Here is a 17,212-nt window from a genome sequence, read left to right on the forward strand (position 1 = left end):
TCATTTCATGATCGCTGTGCCCAAGATTACTTCCAACCACCACATCACCCACAAGTCCTTCTCTGTTCACAAACAGCAGGTCCAGCAGGGTGCCTTTCCTAGTTGGCTCACTCACCAGCTCTGTCAGGAAGTTATCTTCCACACACTTCAGGAACCTCCTAGACTGTTTCTTCTTTGTTGCAATGTATTTCCAGCAGACATCTGGTACGTTGAAGTCGCCCTTAAGAACAAAGGCTAGCGATCATGAGACTTCTTCCCAGTTGCTTAGGGAATATTTAATCTGGCTCTTTATCCTGGTTGGGTTGTCTATAACAGACTCACACCATGATATCTGCCTTATTGGCCTTTCCCCTCTTTCTTATCCATAAACACTCAACCGTTTCATCACCATTGTCAAGCTCTAGATAGTCAAAATACTCCCTAACACACAGGGCTACCTCACTGCATCTCCTTCCTTGCCTATCCCTTCTGAAGAGTTTAAGGCCATCCATTGCAGCACTCCAGTTGTGTTGAGTCATCCACCCATGTTTACATGATTGCAGTTACATCATCGTTTTCCAGCTGCACAATGGCTTCCAACTCCCCGTTTGTGTCCCATGCTGCGCGCATTGGTGTAGATGCACTTCATTTGAGCTATTGATCCTGCCACCTTTTTTGGGGGGGAAGTCCTAATTCCTATGTGACTATTCTCAGGTGCTTCCATGGTTTCTAATCCATCGACAACCCTTACCTCTTTGCTGCTGTGTGGATCTCTATCCCCTACCTCCACTGAGATGGTGAAAGTGCTGTGTGCATTTAGTACAGGGACATTTCAAATGTGCTCCAGTGTACTCAGCACATCATGGAGTAGACTGAAGGATCTTGCTAGCATACCGTCCCTCAAATATCATTGTGCCACTCCCAGGCTTATCTCTAGGGAGCCCAGTTTTACCTCTTTCCCCCTTCAAATCTAGTTTAAAGCTCTTTCAATGAGCCCTGCTAACTCCAGCGCAAAGATCCTTTTCCCTTTTTGAGACAAGTGTACCATGTCTGTTGCCAGCAGGCCTGGTGTCATGTAGACCAAGCCATGATCAAAAATCCCAAAATTCTGCCACTGACACGAGTGTTGGAGCCAGTTATTGATCTGCTGGGTCTTCCTGTTTCTTCCCTCATCATTCCCTGCAACTGGAAGGATAGAGGAGTACACTACTTGTGCTCCTGATCCCAAAACCAGTCATTAAAGGTTTAGACATAAGCTGCATTGGATCTTCATATATAATAGTCATTAATGTGTTTCTTTGAAATTCTCATTAGCTGTCATAATTCTTTACACTCTTTATTTATTGTATCCTCATTTTTTCTTGCTTGTGCTTGGGACTGTCTTTTTGTTACATATACCTTTGCAGTGCTGAATATTGTATGTATACTCATGCCTAGATGGGATGGACATGGTACTCTAGCACATATTACTCAATAATGATAACCAAATTAATTCTCTAATAGGAAAATGCTCCCTTTGCATATTCTACCAGGGTTAATGAGGTACATCTTTAAACTACAAAAAATATGGTTATGCTTCCCTATTTTCAAGAAATGAGATTAGAAGTGTTGTTTTGCTCTGTGTTCTCTTTTATATATCTGTAACAAATATTCTTTTTGTTTAAACCAATCTATGTATATTCATAACCCTATTCTTGCTACTTCAATTCTTCTTCTATGTAACTCATTACAAACAATGAAAAAGGTACCAAATGTCTGGATGTTTCATCTTTCACAAGTTCTTCATCCAAGAACATCTATCTAATACTTTTCTGTAATCCCGCAGAAGAAATCTCTTACTGGTTTGCTCAAGACTGGTCTGACAACTTTTCCCAGTCTCCCAAGAAAATTTTTACAAACAGAGGAAATGATGGTGTGTTTCACGTTATATAAACAATACAAACATATGGTGACATTTCATCAATAACTATTTTGTTTATAAACAACAGCTTATAGCAAACTCCATCTGCCAAAGTCACAATGTAGTCACTGCTTCTAGCAAACATCAGAAAATCATTGCCTCCATGGATGCTTATGCTCATATTATCTTAGGAAAAACAAGTTGCTTTTCTGGCACAACATCAAACTGCATTTTTATGCTTTTTTCCTGACAGTAGGACAAAATGGAAAACAAGTACAATGAACCACCTCAAACTTATCTGAAATACTGAATCTGCCACTATTTACCAACTAGTCTGTATTGTATAACAGCTATAGCATATGAATTATAAATATTATATTCTGAGGAGTATTCTGTTAGCCCAACAAAGCTGAAGAGCTGAGCTACAAATTCTCATACTTGTACATTTCTTGTGCATTTCAGCTTCTGATATCATTAATCAGTACAGAATTAGCATTAGGACTCAAGAAGAAAGGAAACTGAAGACAGGAACTATTTGCAGTTCAATTTGTTTATGCTAAAGTATAGATATTATACCACCTATGAAAAGGCAGTTTATTTATTTGCCTGATAGTGCTGCTAAAGACTGCTGAGCTTTTTTTTCTTTGGAAGTGAAGAGCTCTGTACAACCCAACTTCTCACGATGAGTGAGTCAAGAAAAAATTACGATGTCTCAGAATGTTACCTGTCTCAGAGATAAGTACTGATTTTCAGAATAGAGATTGATTTTTTTTATTTAGAATAGCAAATCTCACATTAATTTATTTCACTAGAAAGGCAGAGGACAAAGGCAATTGGAGCCCTACTGTGAACAGTCTCAAGTCTCTGCTTCCTGTTTCTTACCTGTAACTTGAATCGCTCATTTATCTTCTCCTACCTCTCATTTGGAAAAAAAAAACCATGAAAGAAGGTGAGATAGTAAGCTAGTACAGTAGTATGCAATTTCTGAGGGGTAACTAAGACAGAAAACAACGTCTTTCCTCATGAATTCTTGAGTAAAATTCGAGCAGCGAGTAAAATTAAACCCCTGAGTTTTCAGAATGCATTGTGTATATATGGATACTCTTCTTAGGGCAGTTAATTTATGTTAATCCTCTCTGCACTGTGAACTCACTGAAAACAGCTACCTTTTGAGTGGAGCCTATGGGAAGGAGCAAGGCTCAGGTAGGTATTTGCTCCCGATTCTGCTATTGCTGCTTGTGTCCTCTTGGGCTCTTGCACAAATACCTGAAAGCACAGCTCCCAGAGCTTATATGCAGTTTTTTATGCCCGTGTTACTGCCAGCACTCTTCGGGGAATTTGAAAAGAAATACTCAGAATGTAATAGTCAAAACTGCAGCCAGCCCACCAAAAGAAGTAACAGCTATGGTGTGATGGAGATACATCTGAAGAATAAGCCTTTGTCTTCACGCCATTTTTCACTGTCCTAGTTTTCAAGTAAGTCAAACTGGTATACAGCAGAAAAAAATGTGGAATAGGCAACTGAGTAGCCTTGGGAAAATAAAGATCAATCCCTTTTGATGGCAGCGCCATTCTCATTAAGTTACAAAGAGCTATACCAGCAAACAAGATGCAGGCATTTACTTTAGACTGAGTGTGGCAACTGAAAAAAAGTTTGGGTTTTGGAAAATGTATTTTTAATGATCAGTCAAACAAATACCAGGGATGCTGGAATATATCATGGCCTTACAAAAAGGCTGCTCTCTCCACCCTCTCTCTACGAAACAGAAATGTTTAATATAGCCCACAATCAAAGCCTGAGACAGAGAATGCAACGCTACTCAGATTCACATCATGCTAATTTGATGCAAAGTGAGTACTCCAGGGCACGGGAGATCTGTCCCCACCAGGGGCTCTGTCCTGAAACGCAGCTCACTGTGCTGCTGCTCTTTGATGGGGAAGGCAAAACATGCTTTACCACACCGTTGCTCAGGTAAGCAGATTAAATCCAACGAAAACAATAAAGCATTTGTGGCATTTTCCTATGACATAGAAGTTGCCTTATATTATGGAAAAGTTCTCTCTGACATGGTTGGCATGTAAACATTTTCCAGTGGGGTTTCCATGGAAACAGGTAAAAGTGTGCGCATGTGTAAGTGTGCGTGCGTGTATGTGCGTGTGTGCGTGTGTGTGTGTAGGTGGAAGGAAAAGGTGTTATCTTCAGATTGGAAGCTATTTTTAGGAAAGCCACAGGTTAAAACGACTATGACTGAACACACTTAATCAAATGCTTTTTAAGAAGGTGGCGGGGGGGAGGGAAGACAACTAGACTTCTCAGAAGGATCACTTCTCTGAAGGGCACCCTATAAAACATTTAATGAGATAGTCAGTGTCCTTTTAGACTTCTTTCATTTTTTCATACAAGCTTGGTACCACTCAATGAAGTTTTATATAACAGAGTCTTCCCCTTTGTGGCAACCTGCTAAAGGTTAAGAGACAGAATGCCATAAGTAGAACAAAATCCCCGAGGAAGATGCAATATCCAGCAGGAGGGAAGGCAATTTCTGGCTGCAAATAAAGCAGGAACGTCTTACAGACAGTATGGTGGGAGGAGGTATTGTTCCCTGCTGTGCTGGTTAGGGGCTGGGACAGAGACCACAGCCATCTGTCCTTCTCAGCTGAGGATCCCGGTTTTATCAAAGTGTAGGAAGTCTGCTGCTGCTTACAGTGGGAGTGGGATTATATGAGTCTTACTGTCTGGGACAAACGACTGGGTTGCTAGGGGCATTTTCTGGGAAGCCTTTTTGAATTTCTGCAAGCAGCATCAGGACAGAGTTTATCTTGTTGCTCAAGGGGTTGGCCTAGCAAGAGGACAGCTGAGGTTCCCTGGAGGAGACTGGAGTAAGAAGAATGGAGCTAAGGGCCTGGGAAAAAGGGAAAAGCAAGACAGTGGAGTTTGGAAGAGACAAATGAAGAAATTAGAAGGAAAAAAAAAGGAAAGGAAATAAAGTGAAATTCACCTAGTTCATGAAACTTTGTGAAAGTCATTAACTGACAGTGTTCCTCGACTCTGTCTTGCGTAGTGTTTCAGCCTCAGGCAATTGAAAAAGAAGGAAAGGAGGAAAGAATAAGAGTCTGGAAAAAATATAAAGATGACCAAAAAAATTGTAAAGAAACAAGGAGAGGTATAAGGAAAACTAAATCAGGGCATTTGGAGTATTATGCTTTTTTAAAAAGAAGTTCAATTTACAAATATATGAAAATTAAAATACAACATAAGAGCTATTTTTCCCCCTTTTGCAGTCTTAGCCTGAGACCTTCCTTTCACAAGGGTCCTTTGCTCAACATCTTTTAAAATAATTTTTTTTTTGTAAGTAAGGGGTTTTATAAGTAAGATGGATTTATTTGCATATTGTCTTGTACTAGTGGAACATACAATTTTTAATGTACTTATTTTCAGACAATTCTAACTCCAATACAGAACTTCATATTACTAAAATGCTTGTGTCTAGGGATTTAGACCCAGGCACCATAATCTGCACCAGTGAAAAGTAAGAAAAAACATAAATATGACTATGCTTGTTTTGCAAGAGGGAAAAGCATGAAGACCATAGTGGAACTTGACAATGGAGAAGAAAGAATTAGATTCCTATGCATATCTTCTGTATCCTCACTGCAAACACCTTTTAGGAATACCTGATGACCTTCTGTGTGAGTGCACCCATTTCCCAGCCCACAGTTTTCACGACAACATTTTTTCCCCCAAAGACATATTTGCAGCTCAGTTCCTCAAGATGGACAGTGCCTCTAATTTTCTCAGTTCTAAATGATCATCACTGTGACACGGAGGCACTAATGTCAAGTTTTCTTAAGAAATTTTCTAAACAGCGCTTATGGATCACAAAACCGTACCTTTGGACATATACAAGTGGAAAATTGGAGAGAAGCCATTTGATACTATATTTCCAAATTCTGGTACTACAGCACTTCCTTTTGCATTGGAGTAAGGAAAAATCACCAAAAATTCAAGCTGACAGATTGAATTCTACTCATGGAACTGAAGCAAATGATGTTCTCAGTGTAAAATGGAGAATACTTGTTCACAAAAAGATCAAAATTCAAGAGCATTTGTAGGTCAAGACTGAGCTGTAATGAGTTTGTTCTTGTCGCTCAGCTTTAATGAGCGAGTTTTTGAAATAGAAGGAAGAAGGAGAAACTATTGATGAGGACTGGCTGGCATACTATCTGGTGCCTTCAGTATTACTTCCCTGGATGGAGCTGCTCTTAGAACTGATACCATTGTCTTTGAAGATATACTATTTCCTAGGGGTACGTAGTGTCTGCATAAAGTTTGCAAAAGCTAGAAAGAAGGCTTGGGAGGGCAATGACCGATTTACCTTCCTCAAATTCTAATCTTCATCAAACAAAACGGTCATGTGAATGCTGTGTGTGTGATTCTGTCGTTGCCTACCCTTCTATAAATCAGGAGCAATCCTATTAGTGTCCATGAAGTCAATATACAAAGCAGAAGGAAACTGAATAGCCCAGTGTTAGCTTGAGTGATGCCATAGCTTGGGACGGTGTATCGGGAAGCTGTGCACAGAAAACTAGGCAATACATTGAGAAAGGGTCCCTGTATAATACAGAGCAGGCAGAGAACCTCACAGCAAAGTAGGGTCCTAAGTATCACAGAGACCTATTTATTTGTTACATGGATGAGTAGACTATTTTTATTACAACTTTTCAAAAATTCCAATATACGCTTTTAAATTACAAAATAGGCTCCAGCATATCAATAACTGAAGCAGCCTGAGATAGCAGCAGCTGTCTGGTTATCAATGGAAGAAGACAAAATTAGGAAGGCTGCTGGGGAGGAACCCAGCATGGGCCATCTCAAAATCTTATTAGGGGATTGCTATTTTTTATTGTGACAGCAGATGCCTAAAATCCTTTCTTTCAGATTGATGGAGCTAAATCTGCAGAATCACTCCTCCATGAGTTACAAACCTCCCTGCTTGCTCTATCTTGTCATTTGGATAAGGATAAATAATGTATCCCACCTCTGATACAGCACAATAGTTTTTCAGAATGTCCTAATACTTGCTGAAATTAACATAAAAGTTCCAAACTCTGCCTCACTGAAAGTTTAAAATGTCTAAAGGGAGATGAGAGGAAGACATTGCTGAGTGATATACTCTTGCAATAATTTTCCCTCCTTACCCTGCAGTTGCTTGAAATTGAAACCATTGTCTTGAATGATGAGGCTGCTTGACCTTGCAGATTTCTGAACAAGCTTAGAAACTGCTTCATTACAATGCAAAATGATAGCATATGGACATTGCTGTGAGATGTGATTGCTTAAGATTGCTTTTCCTTCACTGTTTTCACTGAACAATCTCAGTGGAAAAAAATCTTACAAAGCAAGACCAGTTTCTTTCTTAAGCCACTGAACTCTATTAGAGTCTATTAGAGTTTTCATACATCTCACAGACTGATTTACATACACCCTAACAGGTTACACCAGGCTATGTCATCCCTTATTGACCTTTGAGAACAGAAGTCTAAAAGACGCTCTGCTTTGGTTTTCGTTTTTTTTTTTTGCTGAAGTTAAAAAATAGTCTAAAGGCATATTTCACTGCAGCGATGAGGTTGGACTCTCAGAACAGGATGCAAATGGATCTGAAAATTGATCTCTCCTTACCTTAAAATGTTGAGTGTTGAAGTGTGGTGCTGAGATTTTTTTATTACATAAATTTTACTCACCTCATTTATGTAAGAGTAATGCTTTGTTGGGCTGAAAAGGATCTTTACATGGCATGTCAGTCTGAACAACTTAGGTTAACAGGAAAGGTAATTTAATGTTCTACTATGCTCTCCTTTCCACAGGAGACTCATTATCATTACTGATCATTCAGGATATCAAAAACGACCCATCTCTTTTAGTTCCTTGATTCTGATTCTCAATTTCTATTCCCAGAGACCAAATTATCTGCAAACAGTGAAGAATTAAAGCTATCTGTCAGTATTTGGTGCACTAACACACCAGTTGGCCAGAATCATCTTGTCATTTCTCCACCTCCAGCTGTGTAAAGCAAACAGAATATTTTCCCAAAAGATACCCTACTACACATCACAGTCTTTTTCCCAGTCTTGTAGAAAAAATTGGACAACCTCTCCCTGTTATATTTCAGTATAAATTATGCTCCTTGTGAGGGATAATTCTGTTTTTGAAGCAGCCAACAGACATAAACACACTCCATTACTTGTACACCACTTCTAATTTTTCCTGTGTCCTGCAGAACCTTTCAAGGAAAGAACTTCACCTACAGTGATAATGCTCAGGTCATGAAGAAGGCAAGATGATATCTGACTTGGACTAACAATTTTGTTAAATGATAAATAAACAAAAGCAACTAAAATATCAAAACCAAAAGCTGGGATGATTCTAAACAAAATATGGCCACTGCCTTTTTTGCATGATTTTGCTGTATGTAAATGCAACACAACTCATCCCACTTTTAATAAGAGGAAGCTCACATTATGGAATAGACCACTGCTCAGCCATCTCTTGCAGTACCTTTCTTGTGTCACTACAGCCTAAGGAGAAGGCGAAGAAGATAACTGTACAAACAAAACCATTATAAAAGCTTCTGCGTCAAGGATTATTTTTTAACAAGACTTTCTCTCTCTATGCAGGTTTTGCTGTCTCAGTCTAAAAGAGCAGTTCCCAAGTTTAGCAAAGTCAATTCACCAGCATTTTTCCATTTGTTTCTACTTGGAATGCAGGTGGTATTAATACAATTTTAAAAAAATCAAAAGACATTAAAAAAGGGCCTGGCAGGGCCAAATTTTGCAGTCAGCTACTCTTGAGAATTAAAACATTTAAGAAAGAAGCTAGCTCAACTGTATAGCTATTTCAGTAGCCATTGTGCAAGTTAGACATAGTTATGCAGTTAACTTATTATCTACAAAAGGTATATGTTAAAATAAATACATTTAAGTGTTTACTTCTTTTGCAGATTTTAACCATATGCAATAAGAGTCATAGAAACACTAGTATATTGTATCTCATTCAGCTTAATTTGTTATTGTCTCAAGATAACAGAAGGCAGGATGGACAAGAAGTTTGTGTACAACTCCTCTTTTATAACTACTTTTAACTATTCCATGAAACAAAACATGACAGGCTACCCTCTTAAGAGAACAGGTTTTGTCAATGTGATGATAATCAGACAAGCAATTTCGATAAGCAATATTTAGGGCTGCGAACATCTTATCTGATAAGTAAAAATACATTTCCTAAAAGAATACATTCCAGACTGCCATCTTACCTTACAGTGAAGCTCAGGAGCACAAGAGAACAGCTTTTATATATGGCAAACCATACATTGGGTTCAGTTGTAAATAAAGATGAAATATATTGTAGACAGTACATATTAACAGCTTCTTGCTATTAAGATGTATACTTTCAGTGAAAAGCACAATCAAGCATGCAATATTTTTACCAATATAAAAATAAAAAAGAAGAATAAAAAAGACATTAACCTCTTCTTCAATGTTATGGGCAATTCCATTCTGCACTGGTCCTGCATCACTCGGTGGTGTTACTGCAACTTCCACTTTTGCACTTTTTCCTGTGGCATCATCCATAAATAAGAGGGGGGAAACAACAGAACAGAATATTAAGTAACAAATCTATTATTGAGACTGCTGTCATATATTCAGTTTGTGTAAATCATCAAATACTGAAGGTGGACCAACATCTGCCTTTAAAAGAGAGAGAGAAAAAGTCTGTCTTCCATTTGACCAGTACACATTTTGAATAAAATTCTTATGAGTAGTGAGCTTGCATTTGAAGAAACTATGCTACTGGTACTCATGTCCTAGAAAAATTTACATTCTTTGCAGTATTCAGTGCTCTTTGTTTATGCTAAACTCCCTGAGCCTAATACTTCAGGTAAAAAGTGACATATAGCATTCTTCCCAGACATTAAAGAATGCGACATGTTGCATTTACAGGTGAGGGGATATGTTCAACAAGATACAACTTTTATAACACACTAACCCCTGCAATTAGTAAAGTTACTTCCGAGCTGTAATCATGCTCTTTCTCATGCAAAAATGTAGGAAAAGAGTAAACAGATGGTCTAATAACATCCAGTAACAGAGGATGATCTTTAAAACAGAATCCTGTAGTCCTTTTGCTAAACTTTTACAGGTATTAAAGGGATAAAATTGGGCCTTTTGTTTCTGATGCCAAATATATTCAAATTTATTCTTACTTTGACTATCTTGGAATTCTCTAAACAGTAACAATCTCTTTAAGTATGTACTAGATAAAAATGTCAATGGCAAAAAATCCCTTGGACAATATAAAGTTATGGGGAATAGCAATATGAAATGTCTAACTCAAGTTCAACATGCCTTATGGTATGCTCTTCTGCACAGAAGTAAATACAGCTGTCTAGATACATTACTGCTATCCTGAGAGTCTTCTAAATTAAAAATCTCAGATCACAGCCACAGCAGAGTGCCAGACTATCTGTAATTATTTCAGTGCATGTGTGTTGTCTCTTAACCCCACAGCCAGCATTATGGTTTATTAACAGACTGTCCCATCTAACTGCTTGATTCTGGAAGCAAATAATATGTAAACATCACACAAGGTCAAAAAAAGTGTCAACTAATAAAATGATTCTGCTTTTATCAGACATATTTGCATCTGGTTTTCTAATGCAGAGAACATGCTGAGGTGAAGTAGAGAAAACAGGATGTAGTACAGATTTTCTTTTAGTATAGGAACTTTTGAACTAAAATATGAATTCTTACCCTTAATGGAAAACCACAGTAAGCTAACTTTGCACAATTAGCACAGATGGGCCTAAATGACTCTCAGCAAGTAGTAGACAGACAAATCAAATCTTAAATGTGAAGGTTGTTTCTTTTTGCGACAAGGATGATACCACATAAAACACATATTCTCCTAGAGCAGCTCAATAAATTCATTAAATTTTCACATGTAAACTGCAAGTAAGTTTTGTCTCTCTATTTCTGTCGCTTCAACACATATCCAAAATGAGCACTGCTTTTGTCTTTTCAAGCCTGCCGGGAGGCTTTCTAAATGCCTTAACTGACTTTCGCTTCTTGCACTTAACTCCTGTCCCATCCATAAGTTTCATACTCTTTCGCATAGGGAATCAGAATATTTTTACTAAGATAGCATAAATGAAGTAGAAGGAGAAATTAATCCGTAAGGATTTTCAAGCAAAATAAAACACTGAAAAAGGCCCTCAGGAACAAGTGATAAATCCGTATTGCTGCACTCACCATGATTAGCAGCTCCATTCTGCCTTTCACTGTCTTCCACCTGGCACTTCTTTTTGGCGATCTTATGCAGAATTGAGGCCCTTTCCTTGAACTTTCCTAAAAGAAAGCATTGTCATTATTAAAATGTAGCCATTTTGAGAATCAAAGTTTCTTTGCCATAGCTTAGGCTCCATAAATCAGTGCCAATAATCCATTTCCATCCCTCCTCAAACACCAAACATGTTATTAAGCACTATCTGATGTTCTCATATAAACTTTTTTTTCTCTTTAGTAGAAATAAAAATGTAATTTTTTCTTTCTATTCTGAGAACTCAGCAACAAATTGAACAAGAAATTGAAAACAAGAGCTATTATTTTTCTTTGGAAGCAGTCAGTAAAGTTCTACCTATAAAAGTGCTGGTGTAGAATTTCAGCCTAAACAGAAGATGAATACAGATTAATAAAGTTATTATAAACAAACACAAACAGTTTCAGGTCTCAATTAGTAGTACAGTAACACAGAACTTCAGGCGAACCCATATATTGCATCATGGTGACTGTGGTCAACTTTGTCACTTTGCACTCAGCTATGTGCCTGTAACTTCTACAGATACTTCAGAAGGGGAAGAAGAAATCTCCAGAATACATGATTTCCATACCAGCTTCTCAAAGGTAAATTTTCTTCTCAACCTGCCAAGTGGTTTTTGTCTCCCATGAGGTTAACCATGCAGCTCATCATCTAGACTGCCTCCAGCACAATTCATCCTGTCCTAAGAGAGGTCCCAGGTCCTGTCACTCTTTATTGATCACTGAGTCCAAATGACACATTCAAACTAGGCAATGTCAAAGAAAGCAAATATTAAGTGAAATTAATTTAATCCTTCCTCTACATTGCCTGATCTTTCTATGTAAGAACTCTTTGGACAGCTTATTACAGTCTATGTCGTGAAGAAAGATGATATATCTGCCTGCCTTTATTGTTAATCCTCATTGCTATTGCTCTTTAAGTCTTTTTAAATCTTTTTTAAAAGTATAACTGGTGGCTATAGTACAGTACTTTTCTAATTCAGAACATTATTACCATACAGGGCCTGTGACTGTTTTAATTCTTCATCTCCAGTTAAAAAAATCCATTGAAAACTGTTGGTGTCCCTGCAGCAAAAACAGCGCAGGCTTAAGACCGAAAGATATTTCAATGGAATCACATAATTGATTAACAGTGGGAAGTAACAGTGAGAAGTCATGAATGAACTCAGTTAGCTGCATAACAGTCACTGTTTCCAAGCTCAAATAAAAGACACACAAGAAGAAATCATTAGTCAAGAAAGAAATCCTCTATTCCCTTCTCACAAACAGAAGCTTCAAACCCCTGTACCAACACTTTTGTATGTGAAGAAGCATATGCACAGTCCACAGAGACTAGCAGCTATCATTTGCTGGGAAGTGGAATTAATTTGTCAACAGCAAATAACTTGGAAAGTAATAAAAATACCACAAAGATTTAATAACCAGTACCGTCCTCTCAGCAGCCCCTATCTTTTCACAAACACATCATGCTCCAAAAAAATAATTAGCCATTCACAATATATTGCAAAGATTGTCTTTGTTGGAACATGGTACCAAGAGTAAAATTGCCTGCAGAAGAGTATCTAAGTGTAGAACGCAATCATAAATATAGAGCCATCTCATTATTTCAGTGCACAGAGTCAGTGGCAGAGATTTTAGTTAGAAGGGGAAGAAGAAACAAAGAGCTAAAGAAAGAAAAAGAGAGAGAGAGAGAAAGAGAATTGCTTGGGATATCAGATAAGAGAAAGAAAAAAATAGAGGAAAAAATGCAAATAATATTTCCAAATATTTTAAGCTGAAATGCTAAGAGTCAAGTCTGTTCCTAACTTATTTTGAAACACTAGGGGCATTTAAAAAGTGTTTATCCAGAAGCATGTGTAGGTACTGAAAGGTGCCTGCATAATTTTCATACAACATGTATGTCAGTTTGCTAAAGGACTGCTTTAGGTTTCAGACTCCAACTCAGCTTCATATGTTTGAGAATTTGGCTTGTGATGCCCCAAATACACAAATGCATTTTTTGCAAGCAATGCAAATGATGCAACTGAGACATTTTCTGAGAAGTATCTGTGGAACCATCCATGTCTCCACCTATTCCAGAATGGTGTAGGACCTTTTAATTTAAGGTTCAATTTAAAAAGTTTAATTAAAGTGATACAGAATTCTATAAGGATACTCTAGTCTTTTGTCCGAGATTGTTTGAAATTGTTTAGTTTTTTTAATAGAGAAACTTGAGCCATTATTGAACTGAAAAGAAAATGTCTCCACAGAGATTCACACTGTTTTAGATTAGCTTAACTGAAGTTGTCTTCAATTTTTTTCACATTTCCAAAAGCCTCCTCCTACCTTTAGGAAGAATTTCTTACATTGACTTTTAGCATTAAAGTTACACTGCTTCATTCAGGAGACTGTTCCACAGTTATAAGTCACTGTCATGGAAATTAACCTCAACATTTGAAATGGAAACTGTATTTTGGTTTATTTTGATTTCTCAGTACATGCATGGTTCAGCTTACATTGTTTTACATCATAACCTTCCATTTGACTCACTCAGTGTAGGTAACAAACAGCGTGAAGAAATGATTAAAAGACATAATATCGACTATCAAAAGCATGAAACTGAGGAAAGCAGTAGTACTAGCCTGCATGAAGACAGTGAGATGTAAAAAGACAGCAGAGCTATGCCTTCTCCCTCCCTTTCCCTGCCATTTTCCTCCCTCAAACCAAATCAAAACTTGTTCAGCAAAGGGGAAGCACAGAGTTACCAGGAAAAAGGACCAGCTCAGGATATTTCTAAGTCATTCAAATTTACAGAAACCCCCAAGGTTTCCTCTTAGGCACAGATCTTCTCTCATGCCTTTTTTCTCATCTTTAGGTGAGTTTGCTATAATAATCCACAGAAATTTTATGTTACTGTTCTTATTTCTAGGAGAAGGTGGAAGCTTATGTTTCCTCTTTAACAGTCCTATATACTATGGGTTTGACTACCTAAGAGTCATTTTCACACCATCTGGTACCATCTGAGAGTTTAGGTCAATGAAAATAATTGATTCCATGGACCCAAAATAGGATAGATTGTTACAGAAAATTCTTAATTAATCTAGATTAGCTGAACTCAGATTTTACAGCTCATTTTAGTTTACAGAGGATGGGGTAGAAGGAACAGGAGATCAAGGCCAGGTGATTAGCAAAGAAGGCAGCTTAAAACTAAATTGGTTTTATTTGAAAATATGCAAACAAATCAGTATTGCATAATATAGATATGCCTTGATCTGCATGAGTAACTCCAGCTGGCATCAGTTGGCTGAGATTCTCCTCCTGATCAAGGATATATTACAAAGCCAATCCTTTGACTACAATCTAAATTGCAGACTACAGATTCCCTGGGTCAGAAAAGTCTTTGATTTGATACAAAAATAGTTTATCTTCAGAAATTCACTTGTTTAAAAAATTCAAGACTCTACCATTTGCCTAGTTTTCAGTCTCTTGATCACATACAAATTACTACATCCATGCAGCTATAGCCAAGCTTTCATGAGTCTGAAGATGTCAAATCCGTGGCTGTTAAGCAGTCTGAACTCTACCTACCAGTCCTGCTCGTGGCCAGTTGTGGAACACAACTAGTGGGTCACAACTGATCCCTTCCAGAAATCCACCTCGTGTGCTTTCTCCTTTAACTTTAAAACACTGCAGAAGCATCAGATGAAAATATATGCAGTTTTGTCATGTTGTAGGCTGTTGGTGGAGGTTCCTTGACAGCACAAGATTACTGTGAGGCAATATACCCTACTCTTCCCATCTGGTAGGGTATATTGTCTCTCCCAGTTGGGCCTGATTAATCTGCAATTAATTTAAAGTCACTTTCAGACCAAATAGGAGCAAACAAAACAATAGAGATCAGTTTCTAAGACCTGGAGCACAATGGCGCTCTGGCCATTAGGCTATATCTGACTGTGTATTATGACCTATTACTTTTTGTCTCTGATTGTTCTGATGTACCAGCAAGAATACATGTGCCTGTGCTTCTCCACTGGAGGACTGAAAGATTTGTCACCTATCTCCACCCAGGGCTTGAGGACCTGGAGATAAGGATGTACTATATTAGAAAAAAATCCATGGATTTGTAACTGGGTTTACATGTTCCTATGACTAACTTTCTCTACAAAATGTATAAAAAGATCAGTCGAAAGAGGAAGAGGAGAACAGATAATGCAAATAACTGTGATGCAGTGATAGTGATTATACTTTTGAAAATCCAAACAGGAAGTTCAAAATACAGCAGGCTTGGATCTAAATACAGCTTCTGGGATACACTACTCATTACTTGCTTTGTGAAAGACGTGAAAACGATGATGACAGTTGTATCTGAGAAGGTAAACTGTATCATAGACTCTTGTCAGTGTTAATACTCCTAAAGACAGAGAGCTTCCTTTCTTATTTTTGCTACTGGAAGATTTTTGCTATTGCTACAGTATGGTCCTGGATTATTTATTCATGAGGAGTGCTTTCTGGGATGACATTGAATATTAACTGCATTACTTCAGCACAGGCACAGTATTAATATATACATATATTGTATGTATCATACTTGCATGGGTATTTTCCCACAAATAGCTACATTTAACTGTCAATAGAGTATTTATGACTATCAGAAGGCTACTAATGTAGTGACTACTTTTGAAATGGTAGATTTAATACTTCAGTATAAAAAATAAAAACCTTAACATACCCAGCTCTGAAGCTACAATGAGAAATGACCTTCGCATCTTGATTGTAATGAAGACTGAGATGAGACATACTGCAAAAGCTTTATCTCTGGTAGCCGTATCTGAATGGCCTGCCTTCACAACTCATTTCAGGTGCTTGAAAAGTGTATTTAAACAACATAAATACCACTGTCTGCCCAGTAAAATCTCCTCTCAGACATGTCTTCTTATATCAGTGCCACCCCTGTGAATCAGATAGCGAATCTGGGCAATGGAGGGCGGTGCGGCAATACTGCCCTATGAGCTCACACCTGCTACAGAAGAAAACAGCATCTTCCAACATCAGGCACAAAGGTGGAAGGAACTGCCTCCTACAGCCAGCCCCAGAATAGTACAGTTATATTTGAGAATCAACAGCAGATACAGAAAATGGGAAACAGTCAGAAGTTACCACTTTATTTTTTCCCCTGGAGAAATGATAATGAGTAAGTCATATAATGAAGGTTTTCTTAAACCTTTTTAACTTCAAGATTAATCTAAAATAGAAAATAACTGTGTTTTTAAAAACAGAGAATTAAGCTATTTGCCTTATATTCCCAACATTAAAAATAAGTAGGAATAGGCAGCTAACTTTTCTACAGGCCTCAAGCTTATCTCCATCCTCAAACATGCCACTAATTACTAAACTGAACATTCATGAAACCATCTGTCTGGCATTATAATCAGAGAGCTGGACAAGAGGCCTTGATCCTACAGACAATCAGGTCTCAGTTCAGGGAAACTTCCAAATTACAGAAATGCTGACTGCACTAGGGCTGAAAGCATGCGCTGGAAATTTACTACACAGTTAGCTGCTTTCCTGAATTAGTATAATAAACTGCAACGCTTTTGAATCAGCAGAAAAATTTCACGAGATTTCACTGAGCCCTGGTTCAGGCCCTAATTACTTCCTTCTTGTATTGCTAGAATCAGGATTTTAAATTGCATAATGTTTGCATTGCAATTAAGCATACAATTAATACTCCAGGAATAGTCATGCCTAGTTTTTAAAGTTTATTCATCACTTTTGAATAATAGAGTAAACTGAAGTCACTTAATAATTGTTCTGAAACTGAGTGATTTGAACATCCATAAATTAATTCACCTTCTTGAACGCATTGTAAAAAATGGCATAAAATAAACATCTACAATCTATGTTATCCTGTGCCGTATAATTTGCGAGTGGGTTTTGCATGTATGTTCTTTAATAAAAGCATTCCATTGTATTTCCTTATCT

At 37.6% G+C, this 17,212-nt stretch overlaps 1 protein-coding gene across 3 annotated transcripts in view; it reads right to left on the bottom strand.

Moving 5' to 3' along the window:
- The window catches only part of SLC24A2 (solute carrier family 24 member 2), a 117,244-nt gene that overhangs the window by 23,311 nt on the left and 76,721 nt on the right, over positions 1-17,212 (bottom strand). For all 3 annotated transcript variants that reach the window (XM_072860231.1, XM_072860232.1, XM_072860230.1), the window contains 2 exons: positions 11,186-11,281; positions 9,404-9,492 (listed from right to left, as the gene is read on the bottom strand). In XM_072860231.1, the coding sequence (XP_072716332.1) occupies positions 9,404-9,492; positions 11,186-11,281 (185 nt within the window). The remainder of the gene's footprint in view (positions 1-9,403; positions 9,493-11,185; positions 11,282-17,212) is intronic.

The sequence above is a fragment of the Ciconia boyciana genome, chromosome 4, assembly GCF_034638445.1.
Source record: "Ciconia boyciana chromosome 4, ASM3463844v1, whole genome shotgun sequence".
Classification (NCBI taxonomy): domain Eukaryota; kingdom Metazoa; phylum Chordata; class Aves; order Ciconiiformes; family Ciconiidae; genus Ciconia; species Ciconia boyciana.